Source organism: Hyperolius riggenbachi, chromosome 2 (genome assembly GCF_040937935.1).
Source record: "Hyperolius riggenbachi isolate aHypRig1 chromosome 2, aHypRig1.pri, whole genome shotgun sequence".
In the NCBI taxonomy this organism is placed as follows: domain Eukaryota; kingdom Metazoa; phylum Chordata; class Amphibia; order Anura; family Hyperoliidae; genus Hyperolius; species Hyperolius riggenbachi.
The window spans coordinates 6,266,412-6,287,588 of record NC_090647.1 but is presented as its reverse complement, the minus strand read 5'-3'; the positions used below and the strand labels follow the sequence as shown (position 1 = coordinate 6,287,588).

Genomic DNA, 21,177 nt, shown 5'->3' with positions numbered 1-21,177 from the left:
AGTATAGAGGTACTTGTAGTACCCCTTACCCATTTCCTTTAAGAGTTAAAAGTAAATAAACACACAAACACATAGAAAAAGTATTTTAATTGAACAAAAAACATAACCACGAAAAAAGTCCTTTAATATTCTTAATTAACCATTAATACTTACCTGTCCCTTTAAATAAATGATCCCACGCAATATCCTCGGAAATGTTCTATCAGTTACAATGTAACAAAGTTATTACAATATAACAACTTTGTTACATTGTAACTACGCCGCACCCGACGTCACTCACCGCCGCCGCCGCCGCCGCGTCTGCGCTGCAGGACCCGACAGATAGCTCAGAGCTCTCGAAAGCATCTTTGTATTTGGGCTCCAAGGAGCCCCATTGGTCCTTAGCAGACCAATGGGGTTCCTTCTGATTTGAAGGAACCCCATTGGTCTGCTAAGGACCAATGGGGCTCCTTGGAGCCCAAATACAAAGATGCTTCTCAGAGCTCTGAGCTATATAGCTCAGAGCTCTGTCGGGTCCGTGCAGGACGCTAAGTCCCCGCCGGCTCCGCTGCCCTCCCCGCCTCTCCCACATGTCACCCACATGTCACCCACATGTGGGTGACATGTGGGTGACAGATGTGGGCGGGGTGGACAGCGGGAGCTGCGGGGACTTAGCGTCCTGCACGGACGCGTATGCGGCGGCTGAGCGGCGAGTGGCGTCGGGTGCGGCGTAGTTACAATGTAACAAAGTTGTTACATAATAACTTTGTTACATTGTAACTGATAGAACATTTCCGAGGATATTGCGTGGGATCATTTATTTAAAGGGACAGGTAAGTATTAATGGTTAATTAAGAATATTAAAGGACTTTTTTCGTGGTTATGTTTTTTGTTCAATTAAAATACTTTTTCTATGTGTTTGTGTGTTTATTTACTTTTAACTCTTAAAGGAAATGGGTAAGGGGTACTACAAGTACCTCTATACTCATTTCTCCTGGGAGGGGGGTGGGCATCTGGGGGACCCCTTTTTAAAGGGGACTCCCAGATTCCACCATGAACCCCCCACCCAGGAAATCGCGGCCTCCACCTCCACCGCCCATCGGAGGTGGAGAAGAGCCCCTTGTCCTTGGATTGGACAAGGGCTCGGAGGGGGAGGGGAAAGCTTGGCTGCCCCTCCCCTTCCGAGACCCCCCAATCCATGGACCATGCGGGCTGGTATAGTCAGGGTGCGGAGCCCCACGCGGCCGGTGCTCCGCATTCTGGCTATCCCAGCCTGCATGGGGGACAAGGGGTTAAAGAGGTCTGGGAGGGGGGACCCCACGTCGTTTTTTTTTTATATTTCCCACACTCAGAACGAAGTAAGTAAAACTCTTCCCACTTGGGGGAATCTATGAAAATAATACACTATTGTTACCTGTGCAAAAAAAACGGACATTTTCCGCATTTAAAAGACATTTTCGTACTTGAAACTTAAAAATCGATTTTCTCAAAAACTATAAGGTCTTTTTGAAAAAAATTTTTTTCCTCTTATTCCCACTGATCCCCTTAATATACCCTGGGAATTTGGTGTTCCTAAACTTTAAGCAGGCTTTGCTATTAACCGTTAAAGTCGGCGGGTTTTTAAATGTTTACATTTTTCCTTTGAAACTTTAACATCGATTTTCTCAAAAACTATAAGGTCTTTTTGAAAAAAAATGTTTTCCTCTTATTCCTCCTGATCTCCTTAATATATTCTCCAAATTTGAGGCTCTTAGCATTTAAGGGGGCTTTGCTATTAACCCTTAAAGTCGGCGGCTTTTTTATATTATACGGAGCGTTACGGTTTAACGCGAAATTACGGTAGCGTTTAATGCGAAATTACGGCATGAACGAAACGCGAAATTTCGCGTTGAAAATTACGCTTACGGTATTTTCAATTACGATTTTAATGGCAATTTCGCTACGCTAATTTCGCATCGTAATCGCAAATTTCGCATGCGTAATTATAGTAATGCGAAATTACGAAAATTTCAGCTCAACTCTACTTCCAATGGCCTTCAGAGGGAGGAGCATGGCCGCTGCGGCTGGATGGCGTGGTGACGTCACATCAGAGCCAGGATAAAGGTAGCCATGGAAACCTCGGACGCCATCACCGCCGCCAAGAGGTAATGTATCTGTGCACCACCCCCGCCCGCTCTCATACTGCCAGTCAGAGTCTGTCTCTCGCTGGCCCGCACACACATGAGCAGGCGGCAGCCAGCTGCGCTATAACATCCGTGGCTGCCGCTGTTCAGTCTCAGGAGATGATGCCCAATGGATGGCTGAATAAACGACAGCCCCACTTCTGGTCAGTGCAGGGGGTTCCAGACACCCAGAATACCCCCTTCCAAGCGCCAGTGACCTCTATGCCAAATTGCAGCCCCCGAGCCCCACTGGTTCCCTAGATAGGTTTCTCTAATCTATCTCCTGAACCAGCAGGGCTCAGGGGCTGCAATTTGGCATAGAGGTAGTTCGGGGGGTCCCCTCCCTACCCTAAAAATTTGGGGAGTGTAGGATGTAAGGAAGCGGAGATATTTAGTATTTTACCATCAGCAGCATAATTAACTTCACACTGAGCATGCGTGCTACTCAGTGTGGGAGGAGCTTCCGGGCAGCGCAATCAGACATTACACCGGTCCACATATTTCCTGTCCACAGACTTCCTGTGCAAGAAAAACAGCACATGCCCGGGTCTCAAACTGCAGAATTATTTCCACACCAGGGACAGGGAGTCAACCAGTCAGCACCCGGACCCACCAAGGATGCACAAAGTCTACATCAAACAAAATAAATGACTGGGTCTCCACCTGGACAATCATAGCACTTTAATTATACCATAGTGATAAAACACAACGTTTTGGCTGTAAGGCCTTTTCTCAAGTGTTACAGAGTGAAGTAAAAGCTCACATAAAAAATTCCATTAAGATCAATAAAACACACCCACATAGGGGGCGGGCACAAGCTTATAGAAGGAAAGGCCAATTTAAAGGGGAACATCACATTTACTGTACATGGATTATAAAAAGCATTTCAAATTGAACGCATTATTTAATCCATTAGGGGCTAGAGTACTTAGCCTATCAATCCATCTGTGCTCCCATCTGAGTAGGGAAATCTACGCATCCATTCCCTCACTGATGTTAACTTTCTCGAGCACACACCAGCGTAAATCACCAAAAATATGTCCATGTTCAAAATAACCTTTCCCTATGGGAGAATCAGACTTTTTTTCAGGTTCATCATCATACTACTTTGTACAATCAAGTATTGCTGCGATGCCCATTCATTCTCACACAAACCGCTCTAGAAGTTTGTCCCACATAATCCATCCCACAGGGGCATTTCACAGGGGCACGGCAGCAGGGATGGTCGTAGGCAGCCAACTTCGCTACGCTGCGCTGGAACTACGCGTATTTTTTTGCAAATACGCTTCGCAATCTACGGTTCCGAAATCAGCCACTTCGCTACATTAGCATACCGTAGACTATGCATTAAAATACGCAAGCTTCACGTATTGCGTTGCGTAGTTGATGCGACCGCTTATGCCCTTATGCGGAAAAATTTCCGCAATAATCTGCTAACTATGCGCATACACAAACTAATTTAAGCATACATTCCAACATCCAATGCGAAATTGTATGCGTACAAAGGGCAATAAAATTTCTGCGCATGCGCAATGACCCATATCAATGCAGTTACCGCACGCGTAGTTGACTTCGCAATACATACGTCAACTACGCGTAGCGGGCGAAGCTACGCATAGCGGGACTACGACTACGCGGAAATGCGTAAGTGTAGTTCTTCAACTTCGCCTACGAACTACGACGCGTAGTTGCGTACTACGATGCGTAGGTTTCGTGCTGGCGTAGTTTACAAGCAACCCTGCACGGCAGCCAGGGGCTGGAGGAAGCCCCAGGTAAGTGGACTTTGGTTTTTTTTGTCCTTGGACCTTCACTTTAATAATGCTCGAACAGTTTTGGCAACTCATACAAGGAGAAGTCCCCTTCTACATAGACAAGAATGTACTTTGTGATGGAGCACTCTTTTAATATCCGCTCTAACCAACCTATCTCGAAGACTTTTACCCTTCCTGTAAACAAACGATGGAGGAGATGGAAATACTTTGGATAACAACGGTCTCCCTCTATGAAGAACCAATTGTCCAAAGCACGACTTTTCACTAATTGTGCATAATTGTCATATGTAGAAATGAACAAAACATCTCTATTGTCATGTTCTCTGACCACTTTCTTCCTAAGTTCTTTCCTGTCCAATTCTGCCACCATTTGTGCCGTGTTTTCAACCTCCTCTTTTTTATATCCTCTGCCTGAAAAATTCTCCACCAATCTTTTTTCTTGTAGTTGCGGATCAGTGAATAATGGCGCACAGCGCCTATGCATAAAAATGGTGCCGCATTAGAAAGATACGCTTATCGCTATTTATCGTTAGTACTGCATAATAATGGCGCACAGGGAAAAAAGAAGAAAAACAGCGCACAGTAATATTATTTATCAATAGCGCCGTTCATGTGCCAAACAGCAGACGTTATTGCCCACAGTAACGTTATTTATCAATAGCGCCCTACATAAGCCAAACTGCAGACGTTATTGCGCACAGTAACGTTATTTATCAATAGCTAACCTACATAAGCCAAACTGCAGACGTTATTTAACTGCAAAATGGTGAATGGATTTAATGTAACACTGTCAAGGTTACGGTTAGGCACCACCAGGGGAGATTTAGGGTTAGGCACCACCAGGTAGGTCTTAGGGTTAGGCACAACCAGGGGGGTGGTTAGGGTTAGGCATCACCAGGGGGGTCTTAGGGTTAGGCACCACCAGGGGGGTGGTTAGGGTTAGGCACCACCAGAGGGGTGGTTAGGGTTAGGCACCACCAGAGGGGTGGTTAGGGTTAGGCACCACCAGAGGGGTGGTTAGGGTTAGGCACCACCAGGGGGGTCTTAGGGTTAGGCACCACCAGGGGGGTGGTTAGGGTTAGGCATCACCAGGGGGGTCTTAGGGTTAGGCACCACCAGGGGGGTAGTTAGGGTTAGGCACCACCAGGGGGGTCTTAGGGTTAGACACCACCAGGGGGGTGGTTAGGGTTAGGCACCACCAGGAGGGTGGTTAGGGTTAGGCACCACCAGGGGAGTCTTAGGGTTAGGCACCACCAGGGGAGTCTTAGGGTTAGGCACCACCAGGGAAGTGGTTAGGGTTAGGCACCACCAGGGGGGTGGTTAGGGTTAGGCACCACCAGGGGGTGGTTAGGGTTAGGCACCACCAGGGGGGTGGTTAGGGTTAGGCGCCACCAGAGGGATGGTTAGGGTTAGGCACCACCAGGGGGGTGGTTAGGGTTAGGCACCACCAGAGGGGTGGTTAGGGTTAGGCACCACCAGGGGGGTGGTTAGGGTTAGGCACCACCAGGGGGGTGGTTAGGGTTAGGCACCACCAGAGGGGTGGTTAGGGTTAGGCACCACCAGAGGGGTGGTTAGGGTTAGGCACCACCAGGGGGGTCTTAGGGTTAGACACCACCAGGGGGGTGGTTAGGGTTAGGCACCACCAGGAGGGTGGTTAGGGTTAGACACCACACACCACCAGCGGAGTCATAGGGTTAGGCACCACCAGGGAAGTGGTAAGGGTTTGGCAACACCTGGGGGGAAGGTCCAGGGGTTAGGGATAGGTACAGAGAGGGTTCTGTGTGCCAGTGGCGGCTCCAGGAATTTTTTTTAGGGGGTGCTATGCAGGTGCTGGACCAATTTCCAGGGGAGCTGACGACCTGCGCCGCGGCAAAAAACGGGCGTGGCTACAACCTGCGGCGCGCGAAGCGGGCCGCGGCGAAAAAATGGGCGTGGTCATGACCGGATGAGGGCGGGGCTAACTGTAATTTAAAGTGAACCCAGGGTGAGAGTGATATGGTGGCTGCCATATTTATTTCCTTTTAAACAATTCTAGTTGCCTGGCAGCCCTGCTGATCTATTTGGCTGTAGTAGTGAACTGAATTACACCAGAAACAAGCATGTAGCTAATCTTGTCAGTTCTGACAATATTGTCAGAAACCCCTGACCTGCTGCATGCTTGTTCAGGGTCTATGGTTGAAAGAATTAGAGGCAGAGGACCAACACGGCAGCCAGGCAGCTGGTATTACTTAAAAGGAGATAAATATGGCAGCCTCAATATTATTCTCACCTTGGGTTCCCTTTAAAAGTGCAACGCAAAGACAGAGGGCCCAAGTTTTGGTGACCCTTTTCCCAGAAAATTCACATAATTGTGCAGGTTTTCTCAAGAAAATACACGTAATGTGAGCAGATTTTAACAAAAAACACGTCCAATGACCCCAATATGCACAATCGTTATCAGATATGGCTCCAATATGCACAATCGGTAGCAGATATGACCCCAATATGCACAATCGTTATCAGATATGGCCCCAATATGCACAATCGGTAGCAGATATGACCCCAATATGCACAATCGTTATCAGATATGGCCCCAATATGCACAATCGGTAGCAGATATGGCCCCAATATGCACAATCGGTAGCAGATATGGCCCTAATATGCCCAATCGGTAGCAGATATGGCCCCAATATGCACAATCGGTAGCAGATATGGCCCCAATATGCACAATCGGTAGCAGATATGGCCCCAATATGCACAATCGGTAGCAGATATGGCCCCAATATGCACAATCGGTAGCAGATATGGTCCCAAATATGCACAATCGGTAGCAGATATGGTCCCAAATATGCACAATCGGTAGCAGATATGGTCCCAAATATGCACAATCGGTAGCAGATATGGTCCCAATATGCACAATCGGTAGCAGATATGGTCCCAATATGCACAATCGGTAGCAGATATGGCCCCAATATGCACAATCGGTAGCAGATATGACCCCAATATGCACAAATCGGTAGCAGATATGACCCCAATATGCACAATCGGTAGCAGATATGACCCCAATATGCACAATTGGTAGCAGATATGACCCCAATATGCACAATCGGTAGCAGATATGACCCCAATATGCACAATCGGTAGCAGATATGACCCCAATATGCACAATCGGTAGCAGATATGACTCCAATATGCACAATCCGTAGCAGATATGACCCCAATATGCACAATCGGTAGCAGATATGACCCCAATATGCACAATCGGTAGCAGATATGACCCCAATATGCACAATCGGTAGCAGATATGACCCCAATATGCACAATCGGTAGCAGATATGACCCCAATATGCACAATCGGTAGCAGATATGACTCCAATATGCACAATCCGTAGCAGATATGACCCCAATATGCACAATCGGTAGCAGAAAACCCCAATATGCACAATCGGTAGCAGAAATGACCCCAATATGCACAATCGGTAGCAGATATGACCCCAATATGCACAATCGGTAGCAGATATGACCCCAATATGCACAATCGGTAGCAGATATGACCCCAATATGCACAATCGGTAGCAGATATGACCCCAATATGCACAATCGGTAGCAGATATGACCCCAATATGCACAATCGGTAGCAGATATGACCCCAATATGCACAATCGGTAGCAGATATGACTCCAATATGCACAATCCGTAGCAGATATGACCCCAATATGCACAATCGGTAGCAGAAAACCCCAATATGCACAATCGGTAGCAGAAATGACCCCAATATGCACAATCGGTAGCAGATATGACCCCAATATGCACAATCTGTAGCAGATATGGCCCCAATATGCACAATCGGTAGCAGATATGGCCCCAATATGCACAATCGGTAGCAGATATGGTCCCAAATATGCACAATCGGTAGCAGATATGGTCCCAAATATGCACAATCGGTAGCAGATATGGTCCCAAATATGCACAATCGGTAGCAGATATGGTCCCAATATGCACAATCGGTAGCAGATATGGTCCCAATATGCACAATCGGTAGCAGATATGGCCCCAATATGCACAATCGGTAGCAGATATGGCCCCAATATGCACAATCGGTAGCAGATATGGCCCCAATATGCACAAATCGGTAGCAGATATGACCCCAATATGCACAATCGGTAGCAGAAATGACCCCAATATGCACAATCGGTAGCAGATATGACCCCAATATGCACAATCCATAGCAGATATGACCCCAATATGCACAATCGGTAGCAGATATGACCCCAATATGCACAATCGGTAGCAGATATGACCCCAATATGCACAATCGGTAGCAGATATGACCCCAATATGCACAATCGGTAGCAGATATGACTCCAATATGCACAATCCGTAGCAGATATGACCCCAATATGCACAATCGGTAGCAGAAAACCCCAATATGCACAATTGGTAGCAGAAATGACACCAATATGCACAATCGGTAGCAGATATGACCCCAATATGCACAATCCGTAGCAGATATGACCCCAATATGCACAATCCGTAGCAGATATGACCCCAATATGCACAATCCGTAGCAGATATGGCCCCAATATGCACAATCAGCATCACCTGAAAAAGAAAAGAAAAACCCATTTACTCACCTACAGCCAGAAGACCTTCTTTCCCGACCTCCTGTCCCGACCTCCTTGTGGCGCGCAGCGCCCGCGCGCCCACGATCCTCTTCCTTCCAGACGTCACGACGAGACTTCCTGCCTGCATGCAGAGAGCAGGGCTACAGGAAAATGGCCGCCCGAAGCCATGCACTGCAGACTCGAAGTCTGCAGAACAGGGCTCCGGGCGGCCATCTTACCGTAGCCCTGCCTGCTGCTCCGTGCTGCCGCTCTGTGAACTGACTTGGCGTATTTTAGACGCCTGAAGTCAGTTCACTCCAGGGGGTGCTTTGGGGGTGCTTGGACAATTCTAGGGGGTGCTCGAGCACCCCCAAGCACCCCCCTGGCGCTGCCCCTGCTGTGTGCTAACGCTAATGTTCAATAAAATAAACAGAGCTAAATAACAATAAGGCTTTAACATTAAATAGTGATAAGCGACAAACGGATTAGCTGCAACACCATGCGCCATTATTTGCAGGCGCCATTTTCAGATAGATGCTGTAGTTGGTAAGCATCATCACTGGATGTTATGCGTCTTGCTCAAATAAATTGGCTCTTTTAAAGTCCACATATTAAGGATTGTGGGTGGCAGCTGGTAGCACTAGCTACTAGCTAATAAAGCATTATTACGGTCCGTATTTTTCAGAACACATCAGTATAAAAACCTTCCCCATCAAACTGCACATCAACGTCCAAAAAGTGTAAATTGTTGAGGTGGAACTCCAGAGTAAATTTTATCGAGTCATGACAAAGATTAAGTTCAGCAAAAAAAAAAACTATTTAAGCTATACCTCTCCTTTCCAGCAGAAAAATAAGTACTAATCCCAGCATAACACATGGAATACCCCCTGCCCTGGTGTTCAGATTTTTCAGGCAGAGGGTATAAAAAAGAGGAGGTTAAAAACACGGCACAAATGGTGGCAGAATTGAACAGGAAATAACTTAGGAAGAAAAAGGTCAGAGAACATGAAAATAGAGATGTTTTGTTCATTTCTACATATGACAATTATGCACAATTAGTGAAAGTCGTGCTTTGGACAATTGGTCCCTCATAGAGGGAGACCGTTGTTATCCAAAGTATTTCCATCTCTTCCATCGTTTGTTTACAAGAAGGGTAAAAGTCTTCGAGATAGGTTAGTTAGAGCGGATATTAAAAGAGTGCTCCATCACAAAGTACGTTCTTGTCTATGTAGAAGGGGACTTTTCCTTCTTTGAGTTGCCAAAACTGTTCTGAAATTATTAAGGGTGACCCCATTAGGCTTCCCACGAGGGGCAATACAATTCAAATCAATGGCAATTTTTGTTGTCTTACTTCTAATGCTGTGTATATTTTGAAATGCCCCTGTGGGATGGGTTATGTGGGACAAACGGCTAGAGCGGGTCGGTATTAGATTGTACAAAAAGTGTCATGAATGATGATCCTGAAAAAAAAGTTTCATTCTCCCATAGGGAAACATTATTTTGAAAATGGACATATTTTTGGTGATTTACGCTGGTGTGTGCTCGAGAAAGTTAACATCGGTGAGGGAATGGATGCGTAGATTTCCCTACTCAGATGGGAGCACAGATGGATTGATAGGCTAAGTACTCTAGCCCCTAATGGATTAAATGATGCGTTCAATTTGAAATGATTTTTATAATGCATGTGAATGTGGTGTTCCCCTTTAAATTGGCCTTTCCTTCTATAAGCTTGTGCCCGCCCCCTATGTGGGTGTGTTTTATTGATCTTAATGGAATTTTTTATGTGAGCTTTTACTTCACTCTGTAACACTTGAGAAAAGGCCTTACAGCCAAAACGTTGTGTTTTATCACTATGGTATAATTAAAGTGCTATGATTGTCCAGGTGGAGACCCAGTCATTTATTTTGTTTGATGTAGACTTTGTGCATCCTTGGTGGATTTGGGTGCTGACTGCTTGACTCGATGTCCCTGGTGTGGAAATAATTCTGCAGTTTGAGACCCGGGCATGTGCTGTTTTTCTTGCACAGGAAGTCTGTGGACAGGAAATATGTGGACCGATGTAATGTTTGATTATGCTGCCCGGAAGCTCCTCCCACACTGAGTAGCACGCATGCTCAGTGTGAAGTTAATTATGCTGCTGATGGTAAAATATGAAATATCTCAGCTTCCTGAGTCATTTCTTTTGTTTGCCACAGACTTCCTGTGCACAGTTTTCATGTCCACATCATTTGTGTCCACATATTTCCTGTCGAGAGACTTCCTTTCCACAGACCACCTGGCTTCTCCGAAATGCTGCCAAAGTCCACGTAGGTCCAAAGCACAGGTAGTGAGTAAAAAAACCATCTCAGTGGAACACAGATAGTATTAAAGTGTACGAGAGAAATCGGCGCGGGAGACTTGGGCACAGGATACAGCCGGTATATGGCTGATCCTGCTGCTGCACAGGTCCCCGGCCGTGTTAAATACTATTCCCCCTCCAGCCCGCCATGGATGGTGGGGAATAAAATAATAAAATAATTCAGCTTTCAGCAATTGCTGGAAGCCGAATTCTTGTGTTTTAAAAGTAACTACGCCGAAGTTACTCCCTGTGCGCTGCTATAGCCATAATTTCTATTACGCCCATGGTGGCGCCAGCTGCACCCAAGTCTCCTGTGCTAAATTTACTGTGTTCGAATATTAAAATCTCCCAAAGCATTTCTGCCCCTTTACTTACCAAAGGAAACAGTGAAATCATACCCAGTGGTGGACCTTTGGTGAAGCTGAGAGCCAGCAGGCAATACTATGGATGTCTTCTGCTATGTACGGAGAGGTGATGAGCATCTTTAGTAAATGAAATGGAAAGAGTAAAATAAAGTCAATGGAAGTGAAGGGGGTGATCTATCTGGTGACCCAACCAAAAGGAGCTTACTGCCTGATTGTTGTAGATTATTCTCCAGATATGAAGATGTAAATGCCACCAAAATTAATATGTTTTGATTCCTCCCACTGTTGGGTCTCCTCTGGACAAACTCTTCACAACCCTCCATTTAGGGAAGAGGACTCACATGACACAGTGGGCTGCACATCACTTAACTCAACGCTCCATGTAAGACCTTGCTATCTGGAGCATAGCCACCAATAGAGGAGGACACGGGTTCCTGATAGTACCAGCAGAGGGCAGAACAGTCCTGGTAGGGAGAACCCTTCACCATGTCAGTGATTGGATGGCCCATTGGTCAAGAGAATCTGCCTATCCATGGTGATTCCCAATCATAGTGTATCGGCGTAGGACCATCATGCCAATCCCAGCTCAGGCCAAGCTATCTGGAGCATAGCCATCAATAGAGGGAACAGGCTCCTGATATTACCAGCAGGGGGCAGAAGAGTCTGAGGACTGGTAGGGAGAACCCTTCACCATGTCAGTGATTAGGTAGCCCAATCGTCAAGAGAATCTGCCTACCCATGGTGATTTCTGATCATTGTGGATCAGAGTAGGGCCAGGCCAATCCCAGCTTAGGCCATGCTATCTGGAGCATAGCCACCAATAGAGGGAACAGGCTCCTGATATTATCAGCAGAGGGCAGAAGAGTCTATGGAGAACCCTTCACCATGTCAGTGATTGGGTGGCTCATCGATCAGGAAAATCTCCCTATCCATGGTGATTCCTGGTCATTGTGGATCAGCGTAGGGCCATTCTAGTACCAGCTCAGGCCATGCTATCTGCATCACACTCTGTAGACTTCTGTGTACAGATGATGAGTGACCCATAAGTTGTCCATCATTTCACATTAACATTTTCTCTTTTCCACAGATGCTGAAACATGCAGTTATTGTAACTCTGCGGAGAACATCAACTGTGATGTTAAGTCTGGTTATGTGGTGTGTTCCTGCAAGCCTGGATTAGTCGGGAATGGTGTAATCTGCACAATCATGGCTCTGTGTGACACGTACACATGTTGTCCTGATGGCTACACCTGGAGTAACGACAATAAGCAATGTGTGGATATTGATGAGTGTGCCAGCCCTACACTGAACAAGTGTTCTCCAACAGACACCTGCGTCAACCGGAATGGTTACTACTTGTGTATTGCCAACAGGAATGCCCCATGCGGTGGATCTGGAACCAGCCCCTGCAGCAATGATGTAGATTGTCTGTGGATCAGTGGGGCAGCTCAGTGTGCTGACCCTTGTTATAACTACCAGCAGGTCAATGGAGACAACCGACTGGCCAACATGTCCTCCACTGGAAGATTCCCCACTGACCGCAACCTCGTTGGTTGGCACCGTTATGTTGGCACTGGATCCAGCCTGAAGGAAGGGTGTGTGGGACCTCTAATGTGTGGTTCCCTGGAGCCCTTCAGCCTTGGAGGAAGCAACCCAAGCATTGGAGATGGAATCCAGATGGTGTCTCTGTTGATTAACAGGTTGTCAGGTGGATGTACACAAGGGGGCACTATTCCAGTGAAGGCCTGTCCAGGTGGATATTATGTCTACAAGTTCTCTCCTAGCCTCAGATTTGATGTCTACTGCACAGGTGAGTGTTTACCCCGCCACACGTCAGACTACAGAGGCAGTATTCTAGTGGCAGAGTGGTGGTCAGTTTGTACTACATGTTTTATTGGCTGGTGACAGTCATGTGATTACGTCTCTGTGTTGCTTGCGTGTAAGGAAAAGCAAGACAATATATGATAGCAGTACAAAGTATGTGAACCCTTTGGAATTCTATGGGTTTCTGCACAAATTGGTCATAAAGTGTGATCTGATCTTCATCTAAGTCACAACAATAGACAATCACAGTCTGTTTACACTGATACCACACAAAGCATTCCATGTTTTTATTGAACACACCATGTAAACAGTCACAGTCCAGGTACAGTGGGATGCAAAAGTGTGGGCAACCTTGTTAATGGTCATGATTTTCCTGTATAAATCGTTGGTTGTTACGATAAAAAATGTCAGTTAAATATATCATATACGAGACACACACAGTGATATTTGAGAAGTAAAATGACGTTTATTTGATTTACAGAAAGCGTGCAATAATTGTTTAAATAAAATTAGGCAGGTGCATAACTCTGTACACCACAAAAAGAAATGAATCAGTTACTACTAAAATCAATATTTAGTAGATCCTCCTTTTCAGAAATTACAGCCTCTAAACGCTTTCTGTAGGTTCCAATGAGAGTCTGGATTCTGGTTGAAGGTATTTTGGACCATTCCTCTTTACAAAACATCTCTAGTTCATTCAGGTTTGATGGCTTCCGAGCATGGACAGCTCTCTTCAACTCACACCACAGATTTTCAATTATATTCAGGTCTGGGGACTGAGATGGCCATTCCAGAATGTTGTACTTGTTCCTCTGCATGAATGCCTAAGGGCCCATTCACACTAGACCGCTTTGCCGCGATTTCGGCAAAACGCTCAATGGCTAGCGCTTTTTAAAAGCGCTAGTGTAATAAAACCATATGGGCCCGTTCTTACTTGTTTGATTTGCACTAAACTCCACAAATTGCCCGAAATCGCAAAACGCAAACTGCACCATTTTCAGGCAATTTCCCAGCAATCGCGTTTTAGTGCTATAGAAGCGCTAAACGCATTTGCAGAAAATTCGCCGCAGTGTTCAGTGGCTTTTCCGCTGAAAAATCACTCCTGCAAAAAGCAGGTAAAAATTGCCGGTGTTTTGCGTTTCTTAGTGTGAATGAGCCCTAAGTGGATTTTAAGCAGTGTTTAGGGTCAGAGCAGGGACAAGGTCCTCCAGCACCCAAGGCTGAGACACCAAAGTGCGCCCCTCCATCCCTTCCACCCCAGCTGTCACACACTGATTGCTATTAGACTTAGGCTCAACACACACCATACAATCTTGGTTGTTCAATCTTTCATGTAGTATAAGAGCTTTTCCAATCAATCATTGAAGGTATTTTCAATCTGTTGGCCCTTATACTACATAGATTTGGTAAATCTGTACAACCAAGATTGTATGGTGTGTGTTGAGCTTAAGAGGGCCACAGGGCCCCCAACCTCCCCAACACCTTAATATCTAGTTATCTGGCTTGCAGTCACTGCTATGTATCCCCTTTTCTTATTTCTTTCTGCTTCAAACACAATTAGGAATGACAGCTGAATGAATTGTGCACCCCCTCCTACACTGCGCCCTGAGGCTGGAGCCTCTCCAGCCTATGCCTCGGCCCGGCCCTGTTTAGGGTTGTTGTCTTGTTGAAAGATCCAGCCCCGGTGCAGCTTCAGCTTTGAAAGGCTGAAATTTTAAAAGGGAAAATGTAAACTGCAGCCATTCTTAGACTGTTAATCGCAGGGTTCTCAAACTTGGCACACTTGGTCACTGGGTAAATGGGATTAAAGCGGATCCGAGATGAAAAAGTAACTATAATAAGTAACTTGTCTATATATCTTATCTAAAGTTTAGATCGTTTACACAGCAAATCTAGCAGCAAACAGCTTCAAAAGTTTATGATTAACTAGCTGATTGCCCGGCGTTGCCTGGGTATGTATTTGGCTGGTGTTGGCTCCGCCCACTTTTTCTAACCCTAACACACAATTACTCAATGAGCAAGTTTGTGAGGTTTGTGGTCTTTGGCATCAATAATTTGCATTGAAATGAAAAAATCTGTGTGGCTCCACCTCTTTTCTGAATTTGAACCCCAGTCACCCAATAACCAACTGTACCAGGTTTGAGGCCTGTGCCATTAACAGTGCAAGAATGGCAGCAATTCAATATTTCCCTTGAAAAGCAATAGGTGAAGTTTGATTCACTTTTTAGGCTCCACCCACTTTTCTGAATATGAATCCCAGTCACCCAGTGACCAACTGCCCAAACTTTGAGATCCCTGCCATTAGCAGTGTAAGAATGGCTGCAGTTTACATTTTCCAAGTGAAATTTTATATTTGTCTCCAGCCACTGATGACCCAGCATTGCCTGTGTATGTATTTGGCTGGTGTTGGCTCCGCCCACTTTCTAACCCTAATGCCCAAACACTCAATGACCAAGTTTGTGAGCTTTGGGGTCCTTGGCATCAATAATTTGTATATTCCCATAGAAATTAAACAAATCAGATAGGCTGTTTGTGGCCTATGCCCCTCTCCAGCATTTGAACCCCAGTCACCCAATGACCAACTGTAGCAGGTTTGAGGCATCTGCTATTAACAGTGTAAAAATTGCAGCAATTTAAATATTCCCTTTGAAAATCAACAGATGAATTTTGATTGGCTATTATAGGCTCCACCCACTTCGTGGAATATTAAGTCACCCAGTGACCATCTGGGCAAAGTTTGGGAACCCTGCCATAAACAGTGTAAGAATGGCTGCAGTTTACATTTTCCCAGTGAAATTTGGTTTTGGCTCCACCCACTTTTTGTAACCTGGACACACAGTCCCTCAATTTTGTGAGCTTTGAGGTCCTTGGCATCAATAATTTGTATTTTCCCATGAAATGCAACAAATCTGATTCACTGTTTGTGACTCTGTCCCCTTTTCTGAATTTGAACCTCAGTGACCCAATGACCAACTGTACCAGGTTTGAGGCTTGTGCTATTAACAGTGCAAGAATGGCAGCAATTTTAATATTCCCCTTGAAAAGCAACATGTGATTTTTGATTGGCTTTTTAAGGCTCCACCAACTTTTCTGAATATTAATCCCAGTCATCCAGTAACCAGCTGTGCTAAGTTTGAGAACCCTGCCATTAACAGTGAAGAAGGGCTGCAGTTTACAATTTCCCAGAAAAATCTGTTTTTGACCCCACCCACTTTTTGTAACCTTGACACACAGTCACTCAATGACCACGTTTGTGAGCTTTCGTGTTCCTGGCATCAAAATTGTGCTAATGGAAGCAGTTTATCCAGCAAAGAAATCTGGGTGTTTTTGCTCCGCCCCTTTACTGAATTTTAACCCCAATCACTTAATGACCGACTGTAGCAGGTTTGAGGCCTCTGCCATTAACAGTGTAACAATGGCTGCAGTTTCAATATTCCCCTTGAAAATCAATAGATGAATTTTGATTGGCTCTTGTAGGCTCCACCTACTTTTCTGGATATCAATCCTAGTCACTCAGTGACCAACTGTGTGAAGTTTGAGAACCCTGCCATTAACAGTGTAAGAAAAGCTGCAGTTTATATTTTCCCATGTAAAAAGTTAGTGGTTTTTGGCTTTGGCTCCGCCCACTGTTTCTAACCTTGACATATAGTCACTCAATGACCAATTTTATAAGCTGTGGGGTCTTTGGCATAAATAAGTTGCATTTTGCCATGGAAATTATACAAATCATCTGATTGGCTGTTTTTGGCCAGCCCCCTTTTCAGAATTTATGCCCCAGTCTCCCAGGGACTGACTGTACCAGATTTGAGGCCTCTGCCATTAAGAGTGTATGAATGGCAGCAATGTAAATATTCCCCTTGAAAATCAAAAGGTGAATTTTGATTGGCTGCTGTAGGCTCCACCCACTTTCCTGAATATTAATCCCAGCCACCCAGTGGCCAACTGTGTCACGTTTGAGAACCCTGACAATAACAGAATGGCTGAAATCAATCTAACAAATCTGATTGGATGTTTGTGGCTCCACCCCTTTAGTGAATTTGGACCCCAGTTACCCAATGACTGACTGCATCAGGTTTGAGGCCTCTGCCATTAACAGTGTAAGAATGGTTGCAATGGAAATATTCCCCCTGAACATCAATAGGTGAATTTTGATTGGCTGTTGTAGGCTCCACCCACATTTCTGAATATTCATCCCAGTCACCCAGTGGCCAATTGTGTAAAGTTTGGGAACCCTGCCATGTAAAAAATTTAGTTGTTAGCTCCACCCACTTTTTCTAACCTTGACATACAGTCACTCAATTATCAACTTTATCAGCTTTGGGGTCCTTGGTATCGATACTTTGTATATTCCCATTGGAAAATAAACAAATCTTATTGGCTGTTTGTGGCTCCGCCCCCTTTCTGAATTTGAACCCTAATCACCCAGTGACCAACTGTACCAGGTTTGAGGCATCTGCTATTAACAGTATAAAAGAATGGTAGCAGCTTAAATATTCCCTTTGAAAATCCAAAGGTGAATTTTTATTGGCTGTTGTAGGCTCCACCCACCTTCCAAAATCTTAATCTCATTCACCCAGTGACCAACTGTGCAAAGTTTGAGAACCCTGCCATTAACTGTGTAAGATTGGCTGCAGTTTATATTTTCTCAGTAACATTTGGTTTTTGGCTCACTTTTTTAATCTTGACACACAGTCACTCAATGACCAAGTTTGTGAGCTTTCAGGTTCCTGGCATCAAAAATGTGTGAATGGAAGCAGTTTATCCCCCAAGGAAATCTGATTGGCTGTATGTGGCCCCGTCCCTTTAGTGAATTTGGACCCCAGTCACCCAATGACCGACTGTAGCAAGTTTGAAGCCTCTGCCATTAACTGTGTAAGAATGGCAGCAGTTTAAATATTCCCCTTGAATAATCATTAGATTAATTTTGATTGGCTGCTGTAGGCTCCACCCACTTTCTTGAATCTTAATCGCATTCACCCAGTGACCAACTGTGGCAAGTTTTAGACCCAGTGATTAACAGTCTAAGAATGGGTGCAGTTACATTTTCCCATTTAAAATGAACGGCTGAAATTTGATTGGCTGTTTTATGCCCCACCCACTTTTCCTGGATTTGTAACCTCGGTAACCAAGTGACCAACTGTGCCAAGTGTGGGGACTCTGGCTTGATTACTGTGAGAATGGCAGCCTTTTCCATTTTTCCCATTGACATGAATGGGTGAAATCTGATTGGTTGTTTGTAGCTCCGCCCAGGTGTGCAGGGGAGGATGTGAGACCCCCAGAACATATCATCCCAGGTAGTAAGGGATCTGTATACCGAGTTTCGTTCAAATCAGTCAAGCCGTTTTCGAGTGATCACGACACACACACACGCACACACACGCGCACACACACACACACACACACACACACACACACACACACACATACATACTGTACACACACACACACATACACTGTACATGCACACGCACGTGCACGCGCACATATGCACACATGCACACACACACATACACATACACATACACTGTACATGTACACGCACGTGCACGCGCACACACACACACACACACACACACACACACACACACACACACACACACACACACACACACACACACACACACACACACACACTCACACTCACACACACACACACACTGTACACACACACACACACACACACACACACACTCTGTACACACATACACACACTTTTATATATATATATATAAATTATTCCTGGGATACAATGAGAGCGGCCATGTTCTGTTTGTCACACTACACTGAGGCAAGCTGATCTGCATCTCCACCCCTCAGCCTGTGGAAAATGTCACTCCCCCCTCCCCACCTTTGAAATCTCTGGCTAGTAACCTCCTCCTCCTCCTGCCCAGACTGAGCTCCCATAAGCACTTGCTACCTGGGACTGAGTGCCAAGGCACTCTGAAAAGCTGTGGGCAAGGCTTGTTTAGTTTATAGGGAATTAGAGTATTAAAACAGAACAAAAAAGTATTTGGCTTGAGGAATGCCCTATAAACAATAGGAAAGGAACACAATTATGCAATGAGTAAAAGTTTATCTCATATCCACTTTAAAGAGGAACTCCAGCCTAAACAAACATATTGTCATTAAGTTACATTAGTTATGTTAATTAAAATAGATAGGTAATATAATCTCATAAGGGCAGCCATCTTTTTGGTTGAAAGGAGGTGACAGCGAGCATGAGACACAGTTTCAACTGTCCTGTGTTCTGATCACCTCTCCCAGTTGCTAGGCAACGTGAATAACAACATAGGAAATCCCATCATGCTCTGCGCAGCATCAGGGAAAAAAAGCCCAGGCTTTCTTTCTTTAATGGGTGGAGCTTAGGTAAAAATGCAGCTAAAAATGATGTTTTGGTAAGAAAAACAAAGTTCTGATGCTGTGAAACTGTTAAAGAAATACCAAGCCTTTTCAGTTTTGCTGAGTAGATTTTTTAGTCCGGAGGTTCACTTTAAAGAAAACCTGAACTGAAAGTTAAAAGTCAAAATAAACATACACAAGTCATACTTACCTCCTGTGTAGTCTACTCCTCAATCTATTTTTCCTCTCCTGCATCCTGTTTGTCCCGTGTGATCAATAGAATTCTCCGTCCTCCATTTTGAAAATGGCTGCTACCCCATAACAGCTTCCTGGTCAGCACACTGTTAAACTGTAACATCGCCCACTTGAGCCATAGGGAAACATGGACACATCAGTTCTCCTCTCAGCTGTAACTGACAGCAACTGATATATAACTGACAGCAACTGATATATTTCAGTTCTGACAAAATGTTGTCAGAACTGGAAGGGATCACTGTAAGAAGAAAATGGTGAGCTTCTGAGAGGAACTGATGGCAAGGTAACTATGTAATGTTCATTTGAAGTTACCTCATGTGTTTATTTTAAATAATTTTACTCAGTACAGGTTCTCTTTAAGAGTCAGGAAAGTGGGTGGAGCCTACAACAGCCAATCAAAATTCACCTATTGATTTTCAAGGGGAATATTAAAACTGCTGCCATTTTTACACTGTTTATGGCAGAGGCTTCAAACTTGCTACAGTTGGTCATTGGGTGACTGGGGTCCAAATTCACTAAAGGGGAGGGGCCACAAACAGCCAATCAGATTTCCTTGGTGGATAAACTGCTTCCATTCACACATTTTTTATGCCAGGAACCTGAACGTTCACAAATTTGGTCATTGAGTGACTGTGTGTCAAGGTCATAAAAAGTAGGTGGAGCAAAAACTAAATTTCACTGTGAAAATATAAACTGCAGCCATTCTTACACTGTTAATGGCAGGATTCTCAAACTCTGCACAGTTGGTCACTAGTTGACTGGGATTAATATTCAGGAAAATGGGTGGAGCCTACAACAGCCAATCAAAATCCACCTGTTGATTTTCAAGGGGAATATTTAAATTGCTACCATTCTTACACTGTTAATGGCAGAGGCCTCAAACCTGCTACAGTTGGTCATTGGGTGACTAGGGTTCAAATTCAGAAAGGGGTGGAACCACAAACAGCCCATCAGATTTGTTTAATTTCAATGAGAACATAAAAATGATTGATACTAAGGACCCCAAAGCTCATAAACTTGGTAATTGAGTTAATGTATGTCAAGGTTAGAAAAAGTGGGTGGTGCCAATATCTAAATTTTTAGATGGGAAAATATAAACTGCAACCATTCTTACATTGTTAATGGCAAGGTTCCCAAACTTGTCACAGTTGGCTACTGGGTGACTGGGATTAATTCTCAGAAATGTGGGTGGAGCCTACAACAGCCAATGAAAATTCACCTATTGATTTTTCAAGGGCAATATTTACATTGCTACCATTCGTTAATGGCAGAGGCCTCAAACCTGATACAGTCAGTCATTGGGTGACTGGGGTCCAAATACACTAAAGGGGGTGGAGCCACAAACAGCCAATCAGAAATCAGATTTGTTAGATTGATTTCAGCCATTCTGTTATTGGCAGGGTTCTCAAATTTGACACAGTTGGTCTCTGGATGACTGGGATTAATATTCAGGAAAGTGGGTGGAGCTTACAGCAGCCAATCAAAATTCACCTATTGATTTTTAAGGGGAATATTTACATTGCTACCATTCTTACACTCTTAATGGCAGAGGCCTTACAT

At 44.8% G+C, this 21,177-nt stretch overlaps 1 protein-coding gene across 1 annotated transcript in view; it reads left to right on the top strand.

Annotated features, from left to right (window-relative positions):
* The first annotated feature begins 2,088 nt into the window (after positions 1-2,088).
* LOC137542147 (uromodulin-like) overlaps positions 2,089-21,177 on the top strand; it is a 43,234-nt gene continuing 24,145 nt past the window's right edge. Inside the window, exons 1-4 of the mRNA XM_068263862.1 lie at positions 2,089-2,123; positions 10,524-10,555; positions 10,692-10,802; positions 12,287-13,009. Of these exons, the coding sequence (XP_068119963.1) occupies positions 2,089-2,123; positions 10,524-10,555; positions 10,692-10,802; positions 12,287-13,009 (901 nt within the window). The remainder of the gene's footprint in view (positions 2,124-10,523; positions 10,556-10,691; positions 10,803-12,286; positions 13,010-21,177) is intronic.